Consider the following 21,207-nt stretch of genomic DNA (forward strand, 5'->3'; position numbering starts at 1 on the left):
GAGAGAGATCAATTTGTCATTCCAGCTACTGATGCACTCAGTGGCTGATTCCTGCATGTGCCCTGACCGGGGATCAAACCCTCAACCTTGGGGTATTGGGGGCAACATTCCAACCAACCGAGCCACCGGCCAGGGCTCCATTTATTAAATTATCTGTTCACAACGATTGGCCTTTGCGTCTAATTATCGTTTACTCGTTTAGCTCTGTCTTCTCTGCCTTTGAACTCTTCTTTCACGGTTCGTGTTTTGGCCAGTTTTCTATTTCAGCAGCTTCTGCTCCCCTTCCCTTGCTCTTGAGAAGTTTATTTAGCTGATCCTTATTTTAACTGGTCTTCCTTTTTATCATTTATTTCCACTTTTCAACTCAAAGTTTAAAACTTTTTGGCTATAATGATTTTTCCTCTATCTTCCATTATTTTGACATTTCTCTTTATGGACATGTTTATTCTCACATGTCCGTCTGCCTCTTTCAGCAGAAGGCTCGGCCAGGCCAGGGTGGGGACAGGGGCAGCCGGGGGACGTCGTGGGTCGCGTTCTTGTTTGTCTGTATGTTTATCAGCTTGCTTTCTCTCTGCCCTGCTTGGCGCTCTTTCTAAATCCCAGATATGGACCCGCGTGGACTCGGGAGGGTGGCTGTGGCGATCCTGTGGGGGGAGAGGCCCCAACAACAGTGGACAATGTCCCTCGAGTGGGCGTGAGGACCGCAGCGCAGGGTGCTTGGCAGGGGCCACGCGCCGCCCCCCGCTGCAGAGCTTTCAGGAACCTGCGTCCCGCTGACCTGAGGCCTCTCCTTCCCTCCAGTTGCCCAGTGGGCGCGACCCCCGAGCTCACTGCAGAGGCCCGGGCAGCGTGGTCCCCGGGGCTTCCGGAGCTGCTGAGCCACGCGGCCACAGTTGGGGGTGGGGGACGCCGCCGCAGCGCCCGGAGCTCCGGGCCGCCCGGGGCTGGGTCTGCGCCGAGACCGGAGCATCCGCTAGTGCGACCGGAGCATCCGCTAGTGCGTCCGCAGCACCACGCAGGGGGGCTGTGCAGGAGGGAGCGCGAGCCGGGGTCAGCAGCGCGGACTGATGGCGCCTCCGGGTGCCTCTGTAAGTAGGTCAGCCTCCCCGCCCTGCTCGGCTCTCTGCTCCCCGCGTGGCCCGCGTCCCAGGCCCCCCTCCCCCGCGCCGACCCAGTTCCAGCTCCGCTGCCGCCCAGCCCGGCGTGCAGAGCCGTCCGCACCCCCTTGGTCTCCTGGGCCCCGCCCAGCGTCCACCATGCAACTCGGCGACGGCATCGGCAACGCGACAAGACGGAAGCCCGGCCGCACCCCGATCTTCAGGATCCTCGTCCTGGTCCCCAGAAGGAGGTCTGGTCTCGGAGGCAGCGCGGCGGGGGCCACGCAGCCGGAGCTCAGCCCTCCCGCGGGCAGGGAACTGTGCGCACGGCCAGGGCCAAGCTCGTGGCGCCAGCTCAGCCCCCTGTGGTCCGGGCTTGTCTTCGGCGCAGCGGGAGCTGAGCGCGGTCCTTCCAGCCGGCGCCGGGTCCGCGGTCCCCTGCCCCCGGGTCAGGCGCGGAGTCTCCCCCTCCGCGGCGCGTGCGGAGGTCTTCCCGCGGCGACACGGTCACTCAGCGGCAACCCGGCTGCCTGCGGGCCCCGAGGACTCCAAGAGAAACAAGACAGAAGATTCGGGCCGCCCCTCGTTGTAGCAGATTTTCTCAGAACCCCATTAACGTGCAGAGGTGGCCTTCGTCCATGTGAGGACTTCGCCAGCAACAGCGACAGAGGAGCTGTCCGGGCAGGAAGGAGGTGGAGCGAGGGACGGGGGAAAATCACCTGCTATCGCAACCCAGAGACAAGGCGCTCCCCTCTCATACCTAACATCGAAATGAATCCCTGATAGATTCGAGAGTGAAACCTGGAATTTGCTAAAGATGGGGCTGTTTTTCTGGCGGGCAGGGGGCTTGGCAGTCACACAGCTCTGAAGTAAGTGAAGGCAGGGTCGAAGGGCATGTTTATAGACCATAAATAAGTTACTTTAAAATGTACCGAAATGATTTCTTATTCACCTATCCAGAAATAAGGCACTAATCATGTAGAGAAATCTCAAATAAAAAAATTTTACAACCTAGTATTTTTAAAAACACCTCCACACAAGGACTAGACAGAAATGGGTGGTCAGCGGAGGAGAAACTAGACAGTGACAAACACTGGCACGTGACCTGGCGGCCAGGCCTTCGAGTGCCGCCCCACCCCCTTCTCCCTGGGGAGCTGGCGCCCGACGAGGAGGGCTTTACCAACGTCCGTGGCCCCCGCTTCATTCTTGCTGCTTCTGGGTTGGTCAGTTGGCAGAGACCGAGTGGGGTGCCCTGGGTGAAGCGCCCTCAGGCACTGGGGCCGCAGTACTTCCCAGCTTCCGGAAGCTCCCCGTCGGTCTGGCCACCGCGCAGAGGCCCTGAGGCCCTCTCCCTCACCTGCGTCTTGGTGGCCCATCGATTCACAGCCAGACCGACTTCCCACCAGTAACTGTGCTCCTGTGCAGAAGTGCACGTGAAGTACACCCAGGAAGACTTTGTGGCAGGGCATTCGTAACAGTGAAGTGATGATACCCAAATAACCTCGGGCGGCAGGCAGTCTCCAACGGCTCGGGACGCACTGCGCTGACATCCCGGCGTGCTCGCCTCCCAAGTGCACGAGACTGAAGTGACGCAAGGGCACCCAAGGCTCAACCACAGGAGGAACTGCGGCTGCCTCCAGCACCCCGTCTCCTGGAACATGCCCCGCTGTGGAAGCCTACCCCACCGAGGTGCCAGACTGCCAGACACGAGGGTGACCCTCCTTCGACACCCAGCCCTCTTAACCCTGCATCTGACCCCAGCCCCAGCCACCAGCCCAGTAGCGCCAGAGACCCCGAGTGAGAACCCACCCCTGAGAGCAGCTGCCCTACAAAACTGGGAGAGTTCGCCTCTCACACGATGTCATGAGTTGTTAGGCAGCAGCCGAAAAGCAGAATGACACCCCTCCCCCCAGACAGGACAGCACGCAGCCTCTAAAACCATCTCGAGAACGAGTTTCCCAGCACCCAGAAAGTGCCCTAGGAAAGCCAGCTGAGCGGAGGAAGCTGTGCACTGGTTGCAGGTGGGACGCAGCCCCGCCTACGCCCAGGAGGAGAGAAATTCGGTATGGACGCTCGCTGTCATCGCAACCGCGGTTGTCTCCAGGCAGTGAGGTCCCATGCGACTTATATTCTGCCTCATTTGTAGCTGGTGGCTTTAACTGTCTCCAGTCAGCGTGACTTTTGTTGATGGGCGTGAGAGGGAACAACGGACCACCTTTGTTTCCAGCACAGAGGTAAAGACTCAAAGAAACGTTATGTGTTCCAGGCACAAACGTGAAGACATGCCTTCATTCTTTCTAAAACTGGCCGAGGGACCAGCAAGCACAGCCTTCTGTCACCTGTTTTGTTCAGCCCCTCCTCACACCTTCCCAGCCCCTGGCCCAGTATCGCTCAGGACCTGGGCCCAGGGCGCACTCCAGGGACACAAGCCATGCCCTAGCCCCCAGGCCCAGCCCTCCCTCCGGGCTTCCCTGGTCCCCAGCATGAGCGCCCCCCGCCCTGGCTGCTCACCCTAACAGGTAGCCAGTCCTGAAAAGCCACCTTGGCTCTGAGCCCAGAGCACACGATGCCAGGTCACTCCGCTGGCACTGCCGGGAATGACCCACACCTCCCACCACTCTGCTCTTGGAAGGGATGCCAGGTGCCCCTCCCCCAGCCCCCGCCTCCAGAACAACAAAGGACAGCTCTGAAGAAAGAGAAACCCAAACAGGTCCCCAGTCAGTCCCTCTGTCTTCAGCTTGGACGCCCTCGGTGGGGGAGAGTGGTGCCAGGCACCACACCGGGCAGGGTCGCGCCCAGCTCGTGGGGTCTGACCCCCTGCGGGGACCGAAATTCCCTGGAAGGCCTTTGCCCCTGTTCAGGGCTATTGGCGACCACAGGCGTCGATCTAGAAACAGGAACTGGGCAAATGGGTTGCCCAACGCGGGTCTGCTCACAAGAAATGGGCTGGGAGAAGGGACCACCTCCACTCGGCTGTCCAGGCCCTGCACGAAGCGAGATGTGCCCTCGTGCGTTGCCTCTCACGGCAGCCTACGGGGAGGGCACTGCTCTCACTTTGGGCAGCAGAAGCAGAGCAGTGGAGCCTCCTGTGCTCAGAGGGCACGTCCCCCTGGGAGGAGCCACATGTGGAAAGAGCGCCTCTCGCCTCCAGGAGGCCGGAAGGACCGGACGGACCCATGTGAGTACAGCCGCCCCCGTCCACGCCTTGATTCATTCCGCCCAATCTCAGCAAGGCCCCCAGCACTGTGGCGCCACTGGGGACAAGGCGGCCCCAGGGGTCCTGACCCCCCCAGCATGTACCTGCTGCCCCCAACTCCATGGGCGCGGGTGTGTGGAGCAGGTTCCCACGAGAGCCCCAGACCCACCAGCCCTGTGCCCTGGGGGGCAGGCCCAGCTTCCTTGCAGGGAAACCGGGACTCAGAGCCTTCCTGGCTGTTGCAGGCCTGTTAGACGAGGGTGCCAGCGCATGCGACAGGTGGCCATGTCCTTCCCACTCAGATGCGCCATGCTGGGCAGCTGGGCCTGGGCTGGGGAGGGACAGCTGCGGGGTGGCGGGGCTGTGCTCACGTGCTGGTCACTTTCCCGATGGATCTGGCACAGACAGTCAATCGTCCTGGTCCCTGCATTTGCCTCTGTTTGGTTTCTAATGGCCCTTCTCCAACCGTATGACAATTGACCTCTTTTTGTTGATTTCCAGAGAATCCTGGTTTAAAAAAAAAAACAAAAAAACAACAGTCTAGGAAACTTGCACATATCCCAAACTAAAGTGATCTGTTATTTCCAAATTTGTTATTTGTAACTGTGCCCCCCCCCCCGAGCTTTTCTGGAGGGGCTGCAGGGCTGCAGGGTTCCAGGCCACTCTGGCCTGGACAGCGTGGAGCTGGACACTTAACATTCTTCTTTAATTATGGACTTGAAACAAACATCCGTGGACGCCAGGTCCAATGGTTGGTGGGGACGAAAGTGCATGGCTCTGGGGAGAAGCACCCCCCCTTGGGCACTGCTCAGCACATGGAGATAAAAGTGACGGATGGGCCTGTCATCGCCCTTCGAGGGAGGACAGGGCTAGAGAGGGCTTCATTCTGGCAGTTTCCTTGTTTACAGAAAAGGGAAGGAGAGTGTTTTGTAACTTCTTTGAAAAGCTACTAGGAATCTTGGCCTCTCCTGCAGCCCACGAGTGGTGCTGGCGAGAGACCCCATGAAGACCCTCACTGGCCTGCCCTGGCCTGGGGGCTGCCCGCTGGAGCTGGGGGGCAGGTGCAGGGGCAGGGGCAGGCCCTGGAGGGATGACGAGGCCTCACCCAGCCATCAGGCTCTGGTCTGCAGGCAGCATCCCTCCTCTGCCCTGCACTCCTGCTCCAGCCCATCACATGGCACCCCAGGCTCTGCAGTGCAGGCTTCTCCCTTGTCCCTGCTCCATCCTGCAGCCCCAGCTCAGCTCTGCACCCCCCTTCACAGCCGGCACCCCACCACTCAATAGCCATTATGGACAAACTGTGCCCCTCACCCCAAATTCCCAGGGCAGAATTTCAGAGTTTAACGTCCCGTGCAGCAGTGTTGGGAGACAGGTCTTTGAAGAGGCGAGTGAGGGGGATGAGGCCACTAGGGCGGGCCCTCATCTCAGGGGACGGGGCCCTTGGAAGAGGAGACGAGACAGACACACAGGGGGATGGCCCTGCAGGATGTGGGGGGCTGATGGCCACCTACAGGCCAGGGAGAGGAACCAGCCTGAGCTCAGACTGGTGGCCTCTGAGAAGCCTGCCCGAGTCATGGAGAATCGGTGGCCTGATGGTCCGACTGTCTCACGCCCGCAGGCTGCGGCCTTTCCGCTGCATGGTGCCACCTCTCCACGACCACCTAGCCCACTCGTTCCCAGTCCACCGGTTTTTATGGAGGTGATAGACACGCACTACGCAGTTCACCACCTTAACCACTGTAAGTGGGCAGCTTGGTGGCATTGGCACATTCTCAGCGTGGTGTGACCAACCGACACCTTGCTCTATTCCAGAAACTTTGCCTCACCGCAAAGGAAGTCTTGTCCCCAGGAAGCCGTCACTTCCCACTTCCCCTCCCCCAATCCCTGCCACCCCACAGTCTGGTCTATTCCGCACACCTCACGTGAAGGCAACACGCACTCTTTGTGCCTGGCTTCTCTTGCTCACGGTGCTTCTGGAGCACACACTCACTACAGTGCATGCCCAGGGTCCTTTTCAGGGCAGAACAGTATATTGGTGTGCGAACCCCCAGTTTGTGTGGCTCCTTTCAGCAGCAGGTGTGGGGAGGGGGGGAGGGGGGCCGGTGGGCTGCTGGCGCCCTCTGGTGGCTGTGAACTGCTGCGCGGTGAACACTCCTGGGCGATGCGCGCTGACACCTGTTCGGAGTTCCTCCCAGCACAGACCCAGGAGCAGGGCTGCGAGGAAATGCGAGGGTGACCTCGCCGCATGGGGTCGTGGCAACAGCTGCACAACAATGTGAACTTATAAAAAGTCATTGGATGCACATTTAGATTGAGTTAACTTTACAGCATGTACACCAAAACAATGAAAGACATCCTTTCACGAATGATGGTTTTATCACATGGGTGTGCCACACTGTACTAAACTAGTGAACAGGTAGGTACGGGGTGACTATTTCACTATTTTAAAGGCTTCAATCACGATCTTCATTCACAAAGCTTGTACTCAGGCCCATGTGTCAGTGACTCTTTAGGTGAACATCAGCAACAGGCCCCGTGACACGCTGACCGTCACGCCAGCCCCTGCTGCCCAGTTACGCGCCTTCCCTTCCATGGGAAAGGTTCAAGGGCACACACCCGTGAAGGCCAAAACGGCCAGTGGAGCCAGGGCCAGGACACACACATGTTAAAAATCGAGGCATCGGAATGGCACTAAAACAGACAGTGAGCCTTGGCCGGCCTTGGCGCAGTTGAAGGCATGCAGTTGTTGTGGGAACTATAAAAATAAAAGAGGGGGATGAAGCCCGTCCCCTGAGTTCCTGGAAAAGCTTCCTTCCAAGGTCATCAGATTGGGTGGCCCGGAACTTCGATTCCTAAAGCAAACAAAGGAGCTGTCCAGTGTTCGCAGGGTCAAGACAGGACCTGTCCCTTCTGTGACCCCGATGTCACAGAGCGTGAGGTCTTCCCTCATCTCCCCAAGGAATGGTCTCAGGTATTGCGGGGCCGTGTTTACACCAAACATCTCAGAGGAGGCGACACCCTAGGACTCTGGGTGGGCGCTTGGGAGATAGAACAGCTGAGGGGCAGGCCGAGCTCAGCAAAAGTCCCTGTGCGACGAGCCTCACCTCCAGTGCCCTCCTGGGCAGCGCGTGGGGTCCTTTCCTCCCCGCGTTGCCCTCTGTGGGCTGGGGACAGACGGGGGCGCTGGGGTCCCACAGCCAGCCCTTCCTGAGGCTGGCGTGGGTTGGGGGGCAGACCGCTTTGCAGCAGCGCCCCCTGCGGGTGTCACCCGCGAGGGTTGGGGACGCGACAGTGACCAAAGAGCCCGGGATCCGGCCCCCGGCCCCGCGCGCCCACTGCCGGGCGGTCCTTAGGCAAAGGGCATTAGCCCTGGGGCCGCGTCTGAAAATTCACGAAAAGGGAAACTCCAATCGGAGCGGCACAACGGCTATTGCGCTGCCATTTCCGGTATTTCTTGTCTCCACCAGTGCGTTCGTCTTCGGCAGCGTGGCGCAGCGAAGACGCGATGGGGCAGGAACGCACGCCCACTCCCTCGGGGAACAGTGGGGCGGGCGCGCAGGGCCGCGTGGGGCCTCCAAGAGTCCCGAGAGCGCGGTTCCCGCAGCGAAACGAGCCTGAGCGGCCCCAGTCCCCTGAGCGCCTGGCAGTTCGGCGCCTCGCGGCTGTAAGGCGGGCGGCCGCCAGGGGGCGGCGCTGCATGCCCTCTCCGCTGCACTGCGCACGCGCCTGGGGCCGAGCCAAGGGCTCCGCAGGGACCTTCTGTCAATAGGGCCAAGGGCGGAAGGAGCGACGGGCCCATGGATGGTGAGCCGCCTGGAGACGCAGGGCCATGAGGAGGACACAGGGGTGGTGTCCACCAGGAAAGAAATACCGTAAAACCAAAACGAGGGGCTCCTGTGAAGAGCCAACTCTGCATTGTGTCCCAGAGTGTCATAATCTGCAGGTGGGCGTGGGCCACCTGCTGTCACCGCCGCCAAGCTCGTGCCAGCAGCTAAGCCCTAAACTGCAGGAGTTGCCAATGCGCTCACGATGACAGAAGCCAGCCCCAGGCTCTGCGGAGGCTGTGTATGGCTGTCATCTGCGCCCCAGGGGACCGGTGTGGGCATGTCCCAGCCCAGGTGACAGAGATCCGAGCTCCCCATGCCCCCGGGGAGATTCTGGGAGAGGTGCAGGCTGGCAGCACAGGGCCACTTGCACCTGAACTCTAGCCCGCCACAGGTGCTGGCATGGACTCGGCACACGGGTGGTAGCCAACTGCCATCTGCTTCATTGTCCCCACGGACATTGCCTTGCCAGGATCCCGTGTCAGGATTCTGACAGCGCAGGCTCCCCAGACACATGGTCACACAACACACTGACACACACACACCTGCGCACACCCTCAGGCCTTAGAGCCAACAGGAGAAGCAGACGCCTTGACGAGGGTTGTGGAGGTTGACACTTTATTATATGCTCTGAACAGAGATGGTGTTGGAAGAGCAGACAGCGACTATACAAAGAGCTTATAGCACATTCATTTATACACTGGGTATGCTCTTTACAACATATGGGAGGCGAAAATGCCCACTGGCAGTTAAGGCAGATCAGGAGACACGAGGCTGTCTCGACGCTGAAGATACACAGGGAGAGGCTTACAGGTGAGCACTGGAGGGACATCATAGGGAACTGAGGGCCGAAAGGGACCCTGGCTGTGACACTTACGGGCACACCTCTGGTGAGAGCCCAGGCCCATGCCTCGTGCCCAGGGTGCCCAGAGACCAGGAGCCTGGGGGTGGGTCTGCCCTTGCGTGGAGCCAGGTGGGCGGTGGGGCTCACCCACAGCCTGGCGCCAAGGTCTCAGGGATGTGGTCCTGTGTAATGCGTGTGTAACACGCAAAGAGCCCTGTCATTCCAGCTGGTCAGAAGCCAGGTGCTGGCTTCCTCGGGAGCCATCTGTTTGGGGCAAACCTCCAGGGCCCTCAGGCGCTGGGAGGACATGCTGCTGCTGGGTGCCCGGCTCCTCTGCATCCAGGATGCGACTGCGCGGGAGACCCAGGAGTCTGAGTCCCGGGGTCATGTGTCTCAGCCCCGTGCCCACCCGCCTCCCTCTGCCTGAGAGATTCGGGGCCTGGCCTGCTCCTCGGAGTCAGACATGGGTGTGAGCCATCTCGAGACAAGGCATCTTCTGGGGACAGGCCCAACCCAGTTCCCTCCCAGATTTGGACAGTGACAGCTACATGCCTCCACAGGGACTAGGACATGGACTGAGAACCAGCTGTGTGACGGATGAGGTCCGCCTTGGGGGATGAGGTGGACATTTGGCACAGAAAGGAGGCACTTGCAACTGGAGCTGAGGGGCAGGCCCCCCGCCCCTCTTGGTTCCTGCTCCTCGCCCCACACCCAAATCTGCTTCACAAGGAGTCCATGAAGCCCACCCCACCCTGGCCCGTGGCCTGTCACTGCTGACTCTGGGGGACAGAGGAGCTGGTGCTCGGTGTCCAAAGTGGAGAACCAAAGTTCAGGATAGAGCCACTGGCTCCTCCCCAACCTGTGACCGCATCTGGGACAGGCGACAGGCCACAGCTCTGCCGCAGGCGTGCCGGCAGGTGCCACGAGGACTGTGGCTGAGGCAGGGTGAGACTGAGATGCCCTCTGCCCAGCTCAGGGAGCCGGAAGCATAGGGGACCCTCCAGGAGCCTGCAGGCGTGGATGTGACAGACCAGAGGGGAGCTCCTGGAGGTCGGTGTGTCCCACCCTTCCAGAACATTCCACTCCAGAAAGGGTGTCACCTGCAGCCTGGAGACGACACTCTGATGGTCATGGCACACAGCAGCCAGTCCACAGTGTCACCTTCTCCCCTGGTGCCTCCACACTGAGATACCCACACAGGCCACAGTGACAAATGTGATCACAACTGACTTGGCAAAAACAAAAAAGTACATGGAAATGGCATTTTACTTCCATCTTCACCCTTTCTCCTCCCAGCCGGCACACCTTTGGACCCGATGTGACTTGAGGATGGAGCACTCGCCAGGCTGGGTTGGGGCTCTCGGCCCACGGTGACACCCTGGTCCTCACAGGTCATAACGCCATTCCCTTGTCCATGCCCTGGAGTTCAGAAAGGACCTGCACAAAGCCACATTACATGTGCGTCCCTGTCCTGGGAGGGTGGTGGCCCACAGGCATCAGCCCTCGTTTCCTCGAGAGGTCCTGGGCATGGAGCTGGGTGGGTGACCTGGTGCCCACTTCTGCCCAGAAAGGGCCGGGCTGCAGACGGACATGGGCACCGTTTGTCTCAGGAAGGGCGCAGGGGGTGGTGTGGTGCTGGGGAAGCTGCAGGAGCCAGAAAGTCAGGATCACTGCAGGGACGCGGTGGGCCACCCCAGCCCTCTGGCATCTGCAGCCAGGAGGGGCTCAGATCTTCTTAGGGGAGCCGATCATGACCTTTGACACGAAGTTGACGATGGCGCTGGCAGGCTGCTCGGGGTCATGCTCTGCGAATAAGTGGCAGACGTTGTCCGAGGTGCTGCCCTGCTTCCGGGCCACGAACCCAAAGGCTCTGCAAAGAGAGGTGGTCAGAGTGTCCCGGCCCATCCAGCAAGGCTGAGAGGGCCAGAGCTCCGCTTCCCACCACCACCTCCGCTCCCTCCTCCGAGACGATCCAGGCGCAGCGCCACGCAGAGGGATACCTGCCCCCTCTTCATAGGCAGGACCCTGCGGAGGAGCACAAGAGGCGGGGCTGTGGGGCCCTATGGCTGGGCCCAGACCACAGCACTGCACCACGCCGGCAACCGTCCTGCAGAGGCTGGTGGGGTGGGGTCCTGAGCCCACTCTCCCGTGTCCTCGGGGAGTCACACCAGACGGCAGCACAGGCCACACGGGTGCCATCACCCCACTGGTGGTTCCTGTGATCCAGATTAACACACTGGCCACCCGGACGCTACCCCCCCCCCCCCACGGGCCACGTCCCTCCTCTGGGCTCCCAGCCGACTGCACTGCGGAGGCGGGAGGCAGCGGGCACAGGGACCTCTCAGAAGAACCACAGCCACAGTCTGAGCAGGCGTCCAGGAGCCTGGGCCCAGCACAACACTGCCATTGTTTGTGCCCCAGCCCCGGTGGAGGCTCCCTTCTCCCCCTCAGAGACGTGAAGGGTCTTTTTGTTGGAGTTTGGTGGCCCCCACAGCGCGGGAGGGAGTAGCCCAGGGCACTTGAGTCACCGATGGGGTCGCACATTCCACGCGGTGGGAGCGCAGCCAGCTCTGTAGCCGAGCTTGGGGCTCAGGCGGCCTCTAAGCCCTTCGTCAGAGCCCCGGACAAAGGGGCTCTGAAGCGGGACCCCCAGGAGAGGACGCTGTGACCGGACATCGCCAAGGTCAACTGCAGGCAATGGGGCCGCCCCCCTGTGGGCGTACACTCTGACTGCAGTGCCCAGGTCCCAGAGGGAAGGGCGGGAAGTCGGGTCTGTTTGTGCCTGCCGCCCCCCGAGCGCCACGTCTCCGGGCCCCCACAGTGCAGACCCAGTCCACTGGCATCGCTGAGTCACTTCCTCATGAGTACCCCTCGTGGGGTCGCACTGGCAGCTCACCTGGAGCCCACGCCGTCTGAAACCCACCTGGCGAGTTCAAGAGAGTGGAAATCATGTTAGTTTCTTTAGGAACTGAGCAGGTGGGGTTGCGCACGCGCACACACACATGCACGCACGTGCACGGGGCGGGGGGGGGGCGGGGGGCCACGCAGTCCTTACTTCCTGCCCTGCGGGTCCAGCGCGCAGAAGATGACGCTGCTCACGGGGTAGTGCCTCCGGAAGAAGAGCCTGTGGGGGATGTGGGCAGGTGACGACGGCGCATGGGGCGGCCCCCACGAGGACCAGGGTGGGAACCTGTGCAGGCGCCTCTTGGAGGCTTGCAGGCCGGCAGAGCGTGTGCCCCCCCCCCCCCCCCCCCCCCCCGCACCCGAGTGGCAGAGGTGCGAGGCCAGCAGCAAGTGTCCTTCCTGGGAGAGGCAAACCTCGGACAGAAAAGCCGCCCGGGAACCACCCGCCCTGGCCCAGACAGGAGTCCACACAGCTGCACTCACTTCCTCTGGTTGTCCGTCAGGGTGATGCCCTGGGCTGACACCTTGAAGTGCACGACCGTCGACAGGGGTGGCGGCTGCTGGGCCAGGGTGAGGCTCAGGGCCTTCTGGATGGCCTGGTGGCCGGTGAGGGACTCCATCTCCACGGAGCTCAGGTACCACACGTTGCAGGCTGCAGGGCAGGGGCTGGGGTCAGCATGTCTGCAGGGCACACGGTGGCCACCGGCGCATCGAAGGCAAGTGCTCCTTGCCCGGTTCCAAGGGTGGGGAGTGAGTGGCCCAAGTCCATGTGGATGGAGAACGGACATACCGCTGGGCCACGGGGGGGGGCTCCAGTGGCACCATGTGTCCCATGGGAGGCTGGGACACCTCCTCAGCGTCACTGTGGCCTGGGTGGAACAAGAGCCCACCTTAGACGGAGCGAAGGGAACATCCAAGGGAGCATGTGGGCTGGACCCCAAATCACGGCCCTGGCAGAACCTCTGAGTGAGCAGACACCCAGGAGCAGCCATGACTCAGGGCTGACAGACCACCCAGGGCCCCTGCCTGCAGGCCCGTGTGACATGGGTACTTTCACAGAACCGGGCGTCCACCAGGGAACCACTCTCCCTGACAACCCAGCCATGTATATTGAATCAGAAGAGCCGCCTGCACCCACTTGGTGACCTAGAGGTGTTGCTTTTGAGGAGGGACGAGGGACATACCCATGACATTGGTGGGGTGGGGGGTGAAGATGTCAGCCAAAGCGCATCACACTGGGAAAAGCTGGCAACAACTTACATCCCAAACTGGGAGAGAGGTTAACTACCCCCAAATGGAGCACTGAGCAAGCAGCCAGAGGTTACCATGGAAACCGCGGCCGTGTGGGAACTACCCGCAGTCAGAGAGAAACTCGGAATAAGAACCTTTTCTGTGCAGAGCCTCGAAGGGGGAAATGAAAGGCATGTGTGCGTGCGGACAGGCGCTGGACGGCCGCCTGGAAAGCGTAAAGCTGTTTGTGGTCACGAGAGTGAGTGTCTGAGTTTGGTTCTCGGGCAGCTGCCAGGCGGTCACAGGAGGTAAACGGAGAAAGCGCTGGTCCGGCTGCAGCGAGGTCCCCGGAGCTGGTGCCCTGTAACCCGGTGCATGCTGGTGGCCACAGGAGGTCGGGCCCGCATCTTGGCTTCCTGGTGGTGTCGCCGAGGCCTCTGATGAGCAGCAGGAGGCTGGTGTCTGGGGCCCGCCCCGAGCAGAGGAGTGCTGCCCCCAGCGAGGCCTGGACAGCTCTGTGGAGCTCACTCCCACCCACCCACCCCCGCCACCGGCAGTGCCCAGCCGGGGCTGGCCCCAATGCTCCATCCCCCGGGGGGTGCTCTCATCCATGGGGGCCAAGTGCGATGCCCGTGTGACACCATGCAGACGGTGCCATCACCCCAGCACCGGGCGGTTGGTGTGGACGAAAGTGACCCGACTATAGGGAGAGCAGTCCTCGGGCTCCCAGCCAGCCCCACCCTCTGGGACTGTGGGGTCTCGAGGCCTCGACACATAAGTCAGAGAAGAAAACAACTTGGAGCGTGGCCTCCCGGCAAGTCTGTGGTCCTGACGCTGGAGACAAGCTGGATGGACAGCCAACCAACCCCAGGGAGCCAGGCTGAACGACTCACTGACCACCTCTCAGCCGCTGACACCGTGCCCCATGGCATGCTCCAAAACCATGGCGACACTGTCACACGCATGAGGGGCCAGCAGCCGGGGTCTTCATGTGGCTCCCAGGCCCACGACTGAGTCATTCTCCCTTTCTCTCCTGTGTCTTCCTTTCTTGGCTTGAAGAATGTGTATTCATACGGAAAACACACTTCACAACGCAGGCAGTGAAGCCACAACCCTGAGCCCCATGGGCAGTCCGCCAGGAGTCTGGGGAGAAAGCCTCTTTCAGGAGTGTGCCACGGCCCTCACTGAGAGCCCCCTCCAGAACCGAGGCTATGAATGCCGACAGGAGGGCTCAGGGTCGGCACAGATCCACACCCAGGGTCAGATGGAAGGGGCCACACCGGGGAGACGCAGAAGTGGGGCCTTGTGCTCCAGGCTGCCCGACCCCTCTTGTCTTCCTGGCTCGGCCCCTGACCTCACCACGAGGAACCGGCCCAGCAGAATCCCGAGGACCGGTGCAGGTCCAGGAGGTGGAGATTCTGAGTGAATCGGGACAATGAAGGGGTTTAGTTTAAGAAAATCCCCTTAGTCTCCTGCGGGCTGGGGGGCCTAGGAGTGAGGCAGCCAGCTCCATGCCCACGGGGGAGCTTGGGGATAATGTTAGGCTCCTCGCATTGAAACAGGAATGAGCCCGGTGTGCCGAGGTCACGGGACTGAGCTCCTGCCTGTGCTGAGGGCAGATGGCCAGGGCCTCAATGTCCTGCTGCAGGGGGTGGAGGACAGAGCCATCCTCGGCCATCTCTGTCCCCATCGCCTCTGGGGATGATGCCCACCCCTTTCTGAGTGACCACCTCCAGACTGGGTCCCTCTGTGCCTGCCCGGCCAACCTCTCAGGCCTCCTGGGACACAGCTGGGCCCCTCCTCTCCGCAGCCCCGCAGTTCCAGCCCCAGTTCTGTGTCCTGATTTGCTAGCTTGTCTTGTCAGCCACGAGGGCATCGGGACAGATCCTTGGCCCCCACCTCTGCCACGTCCGACGGCGAACATCTGCCCTGCCCAAGACTCCCAAAGGGGACTCGGGTTTCCGAGTTGCCCCCTCCTGCTGCGTCCCTCATAAACTGGACCACTGGGCTGGCATCTAATGCTACCAAGTGACCAGACCTGACACTGACCAGTGATCACAGCGAGGTTGCAGGACATGGGCTGTGCACACAGAAGGCAGCAGCTCCCCTACACACCAGCGGAGAGCACATGGCCTGCACACTCGCACCCCCACACCCAGGTGTAAACCCAACGGGTCACACACAAGACCCATGTGAGGGAAACAACAAAACTGACAAAGACACCAAAGACCAAACAAGTGGGGAGAGACTCCCTGTGGCCCGGGTGCGGTCAGCCCACGTGGTCCTGGCGCAGCCCGAGAGGGTTACTGGCAGGGAGTGACCAGCAAGCGGGTCCTGAGTTTAGGAGGAGCCGGAAGGCCCTGGACAGCTGCAGGACACTGAAGGAGAGGAACGGGGCGGGGCGGGCGGGGCGGGGTGGTCGACTCCACCCGACTGTCAGACTTAGAGGAAGCTGCAGGAAGTGAGTCAGTGCAGTGATGACGAGGGGAGACACAGGGATCCCAGAACTGGACCCCCCAGAAATACAGCAGGCCGATCTCTGACAAAGATGCAGAGAGGTCTTGTCAACACGGTGCCAGATCACCGGCACCCACGCCAAGAAAGTGCATCTCGCACCCACGCCAAGACCTCATGCCCTTCTCAAAAATCAACTCAGAACGGATTGCAGACCTCAGTACAAAATGCAGTAAAACTCCTGGAAGGGGACACAGCAGAAAACCCAGAGGACCTTGGGCTCAGTGATAGATTCTTAGATACAATACCCAAGGCCCGGCCCAAAAAGAAAGAACTGGCAAACTGGGTCTCATTAAAATTGAAAATTCCTACTCTGCAAGAGACACCGTCCAGAGAAAGAAGACAGGCCACAAACCAGGAGGAAGTGTGTGCAAAGCACACATCCAATAAAGGACTTCTATCAAAAACACACAGAGAACTCTTCTAACTTAACAGTAAGAAAGCAAACCACCCAATTTTTTTAAATGGCAGACCAAAGACTTTAGTAGACACCTCACCAAGGAAGATGAAAAGCTGGCGGACAAGCCTGTGAAAAGATTCTGCACCTCGGATACCACCAGGAAAATGCACACCCCAACAACAAGGAGACCCCACAGAGCGCAGCTCAGAGCAGCCACAGCCCGATGTCCCAACCCCAAGTGACTCGGGTGGATGCGGGCGACAGGACTGTCCCTCATGGCTGGTCCCGTGCAGCCCGAGCCGCCACTTCCGAAGGCGGTCTGGAGACTCCTTAGAGAGTCGAGCAAGCTTGCACCTGGGGCCCAGCAGCCACGCTCCTCGGCATCTACCCCGATGAGCTGAAAACTGGCGTCCACACGGAACTGCACGGGGCTCTGGCCACAGCCGCCAAAACGTGGAGGCGACTGAGACTCCCCTCGGGAGGCCACAGGCGGAGACCGAGGTTGGTCCCGACGGGGCGTTACCGAGCACTGGAGAGAAATGGAAGGGCGCGCGGAGGAGCCCTGTACGAGGCTGGTGAAGTGGAAGGAGCCGTTGGGAAGGCCACGCATGGCGGGACCCCCGCCCCACGCTGCCCCGGGAAGGCCGCACGGCGGGCAGCAGCGAGGTCAGCCTTTCCCAGGGCTGAGGGAGGGGCTGCTGCCGACACCGCAGTGGGGGTCCCGCCATTACACTTCTGTCCTGACCAGGAGGGACCCTGGCAGAAACTTTGGGTTCTGGGTGACAGTGACCTGCCAGTGCAGGTTCGTGAACTGTGACAGACGTCCTGCCCTGGGGGGGTGTTGGTGGGCGGGAGGAGGGGGTGCATCTGGGGCCACCAGGTACAGGGGAACTCAGTGATTTCTGCTCAGGTTTGCTGTGAGTCTAAAACTGCTCCATAAATAAAGACTGTCAGTAAAAAAATAAGTGCTCGGGAGAGCCGGCATATGGATGGGGGCACACTGACCAGAGGACTCATGGAGTCATGTCTTGTGACCACTCACACCGACGCCACCGGGGCAGGTCCCCCCATCCTGTCTCACTCCGTCCCCCCAAACCACACACTGGACTCGACACATCTCCCCAAACTTGGTCTTGTTTGTGTCAGAGGGGTGTCGGCAGCCGGGGGCGCTGCCCTCCCACCAGCGGTGCTGGAAAGAGGCGTCTCCGAACACAGAAGGCAAGGCTGGGGGGGTGCGGCCCTGACCCCGCCTCCGACAGCGACTGGAGCGAGGATGAGGAACTGAGCGGGACTGACCTGCCCCCTGCTTCAGCAGCTCGGCTGCGGAGTTGGCCGCCGTCTGGGGAGAGCTCTCCACCGCTTCCTCCAGTGGATCTGCAGGAAAGAAAGCAGGGAGACACTCGGCTGAGGACGGCGTCCGGAGAACCTTCCAACCACGGGAGGCGCTGCTGCCCGACTCCCAGACGGCGACACGCTTCGCAGTTGGGGCTTCCTCTGGGCAGTGAGGGTCCTGCCCAGAGACGCGCCCACCCCTTTCTGAGAGAGAGCTGGGAGGACACGGCCAGTCAGAGTCCTCCGGACCTCTGAGTGGTGAACCCCGGTGACGTGACTGTGATGGAGGTTAGCGACGGTGACCGGGACTGGGCTGACGCGACATTCTGGAACAGAGGGCACCGGGACCCTTGGCTGGGCAGGGCCCCAGTCCACCGCCCTGTCACGCTGCGGGCGTGCCCATTCTCCATGGTCTGTTCCAGGCGCCTTCAAATAGACCTGAAGGCAGCGAGGAGGCTCCCGCAGCAACCGAGCTCAGTGGCATCAGCGCTTCACGGACTCCGCAGAATCACAAAGATGAGTGTTGAGGACCCCGAGGGCCTCTTGGCACCCGCACCTTATTTGTTTGGGCTACAGGACCCCTCGAGAAGCCCAGGGTGGGACACCGTGGTCAAGGACGTGGGTGCAGCGAGGCCACCTCCCTGGTCCCTGACTCGGGCCCATTGGTCAGCACCCTTCAGGGGTCGGCACCAGTCAGGCACCACCCACGGAGTGCAGGGAGGAAGCGCCTCCTGCCCGGCTTCCCCGCCTGACCTTGGCAGAGCTGACCCCGCATGCCTGACACACCACAGGGGAGGCCCCTCCAAGCACCAGGCTGTCCCGGGGACCCAGCCGTGTACCTCTGTCGGGAATGAGCAGCTTGCAGGGCAAGGCCAAGGGCGTGATGGAATGCTGGCACACCAGGGCTGTCAGGCTCCCTGAAGAACGCAAGCGCGGAGAAGGGTTAGCAGGACCCTGTAGAAGGTGTTGCCCGGCAGGTGGGCCAGCTAGGGGGCCACGCTAAGGAAGATCCCGGTCTTCCCGGCAGCTAACACGCTGCGCCGTTGGGGGACTGTGCAAAACCTTGGCAGCGCTAGGGAGGGCTGGGGAGTGGTGCTGCGATGGCCCCCAGCAGACACCCGTCATCACTGCTCTGTGCGAGGGAACCTCAGCCTGTGTTGTGGATGGCCTCGCCTGGGGCGTCCTGTGCAGGGACGGAGGCCGCGTGGCCCTTGTACCTGTGGGGCAGCCGCCCTCACTGCTCCTCCTGCCCCTAGCCCGGTGCTTTTCAGGAGGGTGTCCTGTCTAGGTCAGGTTAGCTCAGGGGCATCTCGGGGACCGAAGGATCCAGCTGGGCGGGAAGCATGGCTGGGCGGGAAGCACGCCGGCCCCGCCTTCGGTCCCGCCCCAGGGCCCCGCCTGCACAGGGCACCGACAGCCACTTACCAAAGTAGGGCTCGTTAGAGCAGCCTTTAAGCCGCACGCCCTTCGAGGTGCACTCGATCAGGAAGTGCCGGACCAGCTCGCTGGCCAGGTCTCCCCCTGTAGTTGGATGGTTAATGGAAAAAAAAAAAGTTTTAAAAGCAGAGCATGAGGGTGGGCGGGAGCCAGTGTGGCAGGCGGTGCAAGCAGAGGCCACTCTTCGTGGAGGCAACCATGTCTGCATAGGCTGCATGGGAGCCAGGCTGCAGGCAGGCACAGCCCTCCCCTCGAGAAGGGACAACACGGTGACAGCTGCCGGCCAGGCTCACGTTAGCCGGGCTGCGGGGACCAGCCTTGTGCACACAGCGAGCCCTTCAGGTAAGACAAGAGGGACGTGGGAGGCCAGCATAAGGGCGTGGTCACCGTGAGGCCAGAGGGGGACCAGCATGCCGGCAGCACTGTCCCCACCCTGGACAGCGAGAGGGTCGCCCAGTCGAAGCAGCGAAGATGGGACACTTACACGAAGTTAACGTTCTAAACAAGGACCATGCTCAGTGATACACAGCCAGGAAAGAACACCAGTGAGCACTGCTCTGAGCTGCCCCCCTCCCCCTAGGCAGGCACAGAACCAAGAGGCATGGGGTGGGCGGGCAGCCCCCCTGGGCACCCACCTTTCTTGTTCAGCTGTAGGACGGAAGGCGGTGGGGTGGCCACCTTCATGGCCAGGCCATAGGCGCCTCGGAAGGAGTGGCTGTCGCGGACGATGAAGGATCCAGGCTCCTTGTCCTTCAACATGGCGATGGCTGGAGGGGCGGAGAGAAGAGAGGGCCCGCTGGGCACAAAGGAGTTCCCACGATGGGCCTGACAAAGGGCCCACCTCCTCTGCACACTGGGCCAGTTGTGACGCAGGTCCCCGGGGCTTCAAGTCACAACTGTGTTCCACCTCCGTGGAGAGAAGGCCTGTCCTTGGGCCCAGGGCTTTGGGGAAGGCCAGTCTCCCCCCAGGTCCTGTCCCCAGAAACTGGGTGGCCCAGGAGTGAGGCTGCCAGCACTATGCCAGTGGGGGGAGTTTGGGGACAACGTTAGACTCTTTGTATTGAATGAGCTGGTGAGCCGGGTGTGCTGAGGTCGTGGGACTGAGCTCCTGCCTGTGCTGAGGGCGATGGGCAGGGGCCTCAGTGTCCTGCTGCAGGGGGTGGAGGACAGAGCCATCTTTGGCCACCCCCTCCCCATTGCCTCTAGGGACGGTGGGACAGGCAAAGTCCCCCGGGAGTGCCGCTGGGACAGCTGTATCCAGTTCTGCTCGACTGCAGCCTGTTCCCTTAGAAGTGCCCCAGGAAATACTGTCCCCCTGTGACAGGGGATAGATGATGTTCCAAGAGAGACTTGGGAGTTTCTCTCCCATGTCTTCCTAAAATGTCACTGTCTCTCTGATAGGAAAGGCACATCCCAGCAGTTAAGTCACATCCAAGCCCAAGCCCACAGGCCGCGCTCTGCCACATAGTGACACAGGCAGGCCTGCAGGACATGTGTCTGTGTGGCCTCATCCTCACAGAGTGTCTAGCAAGTGACGCTTTAAGTTCAGCAGGAAAGACTGCTGCCCAGGTCACAGAGCAGCTGTCCAGAGAGATGCCCCACCCAAAGGAACCTCTCAGCTATGCACAAGGTGGCAGACGGCTGAGGGGCTCCCCCGGGCGCTGGCTCCCCCACCCATGGCGTCGGGTGAGCGGTCCCCACCCCAGTGGGACACCTGCCTGCGGCCACCCCTGCCCACTTCCCACCAGCCGTGGATGTCTCAGCAGAGGAGGGGCAGCCTGGCCAGCCCAGCCCTCGTTCTGCAAGGCTGCCCTGGAGGAAGGTGGGGTTCACAAAGAAACATCTAGAACATGGTGTTTGACTAGCATGTGTCACAGTCGGTGCTGAGGGCCGCTGGCCGGGCGGTGGGGGTCCTCCCCCTCGGGGCGGGAGGGGTGGGCCTGAAGCCCAGGATCAGCAGTGCTCACTCGGCCACAAAGGCTGATTCAGGCGGCAAGAGGTCCCAGGGCTGTGGGCCACCCCTGTGTTAAGTGACAACAGTGTCATTGAGCCCGTGGGAGACAAGAACATTCTTGTCGAGTTTATCACTAGCTTGACCGAACAGAGAGTTCTAGCCAGGAAGCTGGCAGAGCTGTTTGCAGCCACCTGCCTCGGTGCGCAAGCATCTCTGGGAACCTGAGTTTGAGACCAAGGCACAGAGGGGCCCAGTGTGGCCCGGGGGTGTCGGTGGCTGGGGCACCTGCCCTCACCGAGCTAAGCTGTGACACCCCCTTCTCAGCCGCCACCAGAAAGCCCTCAAGGAACTTAATTTCGGGTGCCTTAGCTGCATCTCCCAGGCGCTGGGCCAAACGCCATCCTCTGAAGGACACCTGGGAAAGAGCCCCCATGAGGCTGAGTCACAGCCTCTCTCGGAAGAACAGGCCCCGTGA

At 61.3% G+C, this 21,207-nt stretch overlaps 1 protein-coding gene across 7 annotated transcripts in view; it reads right to left on the reverse strand.

Moving 5' to 3' along the window:
• Nucleotides 1–8,718: 8,718 nt before the first annotated feature.
• The window catches only part of TNS3 (tensin 3), a 105,186-nt gene continuing 92,697 nt past the window's right edge, over nucleotides 8,719–21,207 (reverse strand). For 3 of the 7 annotated variants that reach the window (XM_053661399.1, XM_053661398.1, XM_053661394.1), the window contains 10 exons: nucleotides 19,414–19,545; nucleotides 18,767–18,862; nucleotides 18,181–18,258; nucleotides 17,306–17,383; nucleotides 13,251–13,532; nucleotides 12,656–12,734; nucleotides 12,349–12,517; nucleotides 12,017–12,085; nucleotides 11,858–11,884; nucleotides 8,719–10,831 (listed from right to left, as the gene is read on the reverse strand). In XM_053661399.1, the coding sequence (XP_053517374.1) occupies nucleotides 10,760–10,831; nucleotides 11,858–11,884; nucleotides 12,017–12,085; nucleotides 12,349–12,517; nucleotides 12,656–12,734; nucleotides 13,251–13,532; nucleotides 17,306–17,383; nucleotides 18,181–18,258; nucleotides 18,767–18,862; nucleotides 19,414–19,545 (1,082 nt within the window). In that variant the 3' untranslated portion in view covers nucleotides 8,719–10,759. The remainder of the gene's footprint in view (nucleotides 10,832–11,857; nucleotides 11,885–12,016; nucleotides 12,086–12,348; nucleotides 12,518–12,655; nucleotides 12,735–13,250; nucleotides 13,533–17,305; nucleotides 17,384–18,180; nucleotides 18,259–18,766; nucleotides 18,863–19,413; nucleotides 19,546–21,207) is intronic. The other 4 variants (XM_053661408.1, XM_053661405.1, XM_053661400.1 and 1 more) reach the window with 3 other exon arrangements.

This window comes from Artibeus jamaicensis, unplaced genomic scaffold (assembly GCF_021234435.1).
Source record: "Artibeus jamaicensis isolate MK-2021 breed Jamaican fruit bat unplaced genomic scaffold, CSHL_Jam_final contig_1016, whole genome shotgun sequence".
Lineage (NCBI taxonomy): Eukaryota > Metazoa > Chordata > Mammalia > Chiroptera > Phyllostomidae > Artibeus > Artibeus jamaicensis.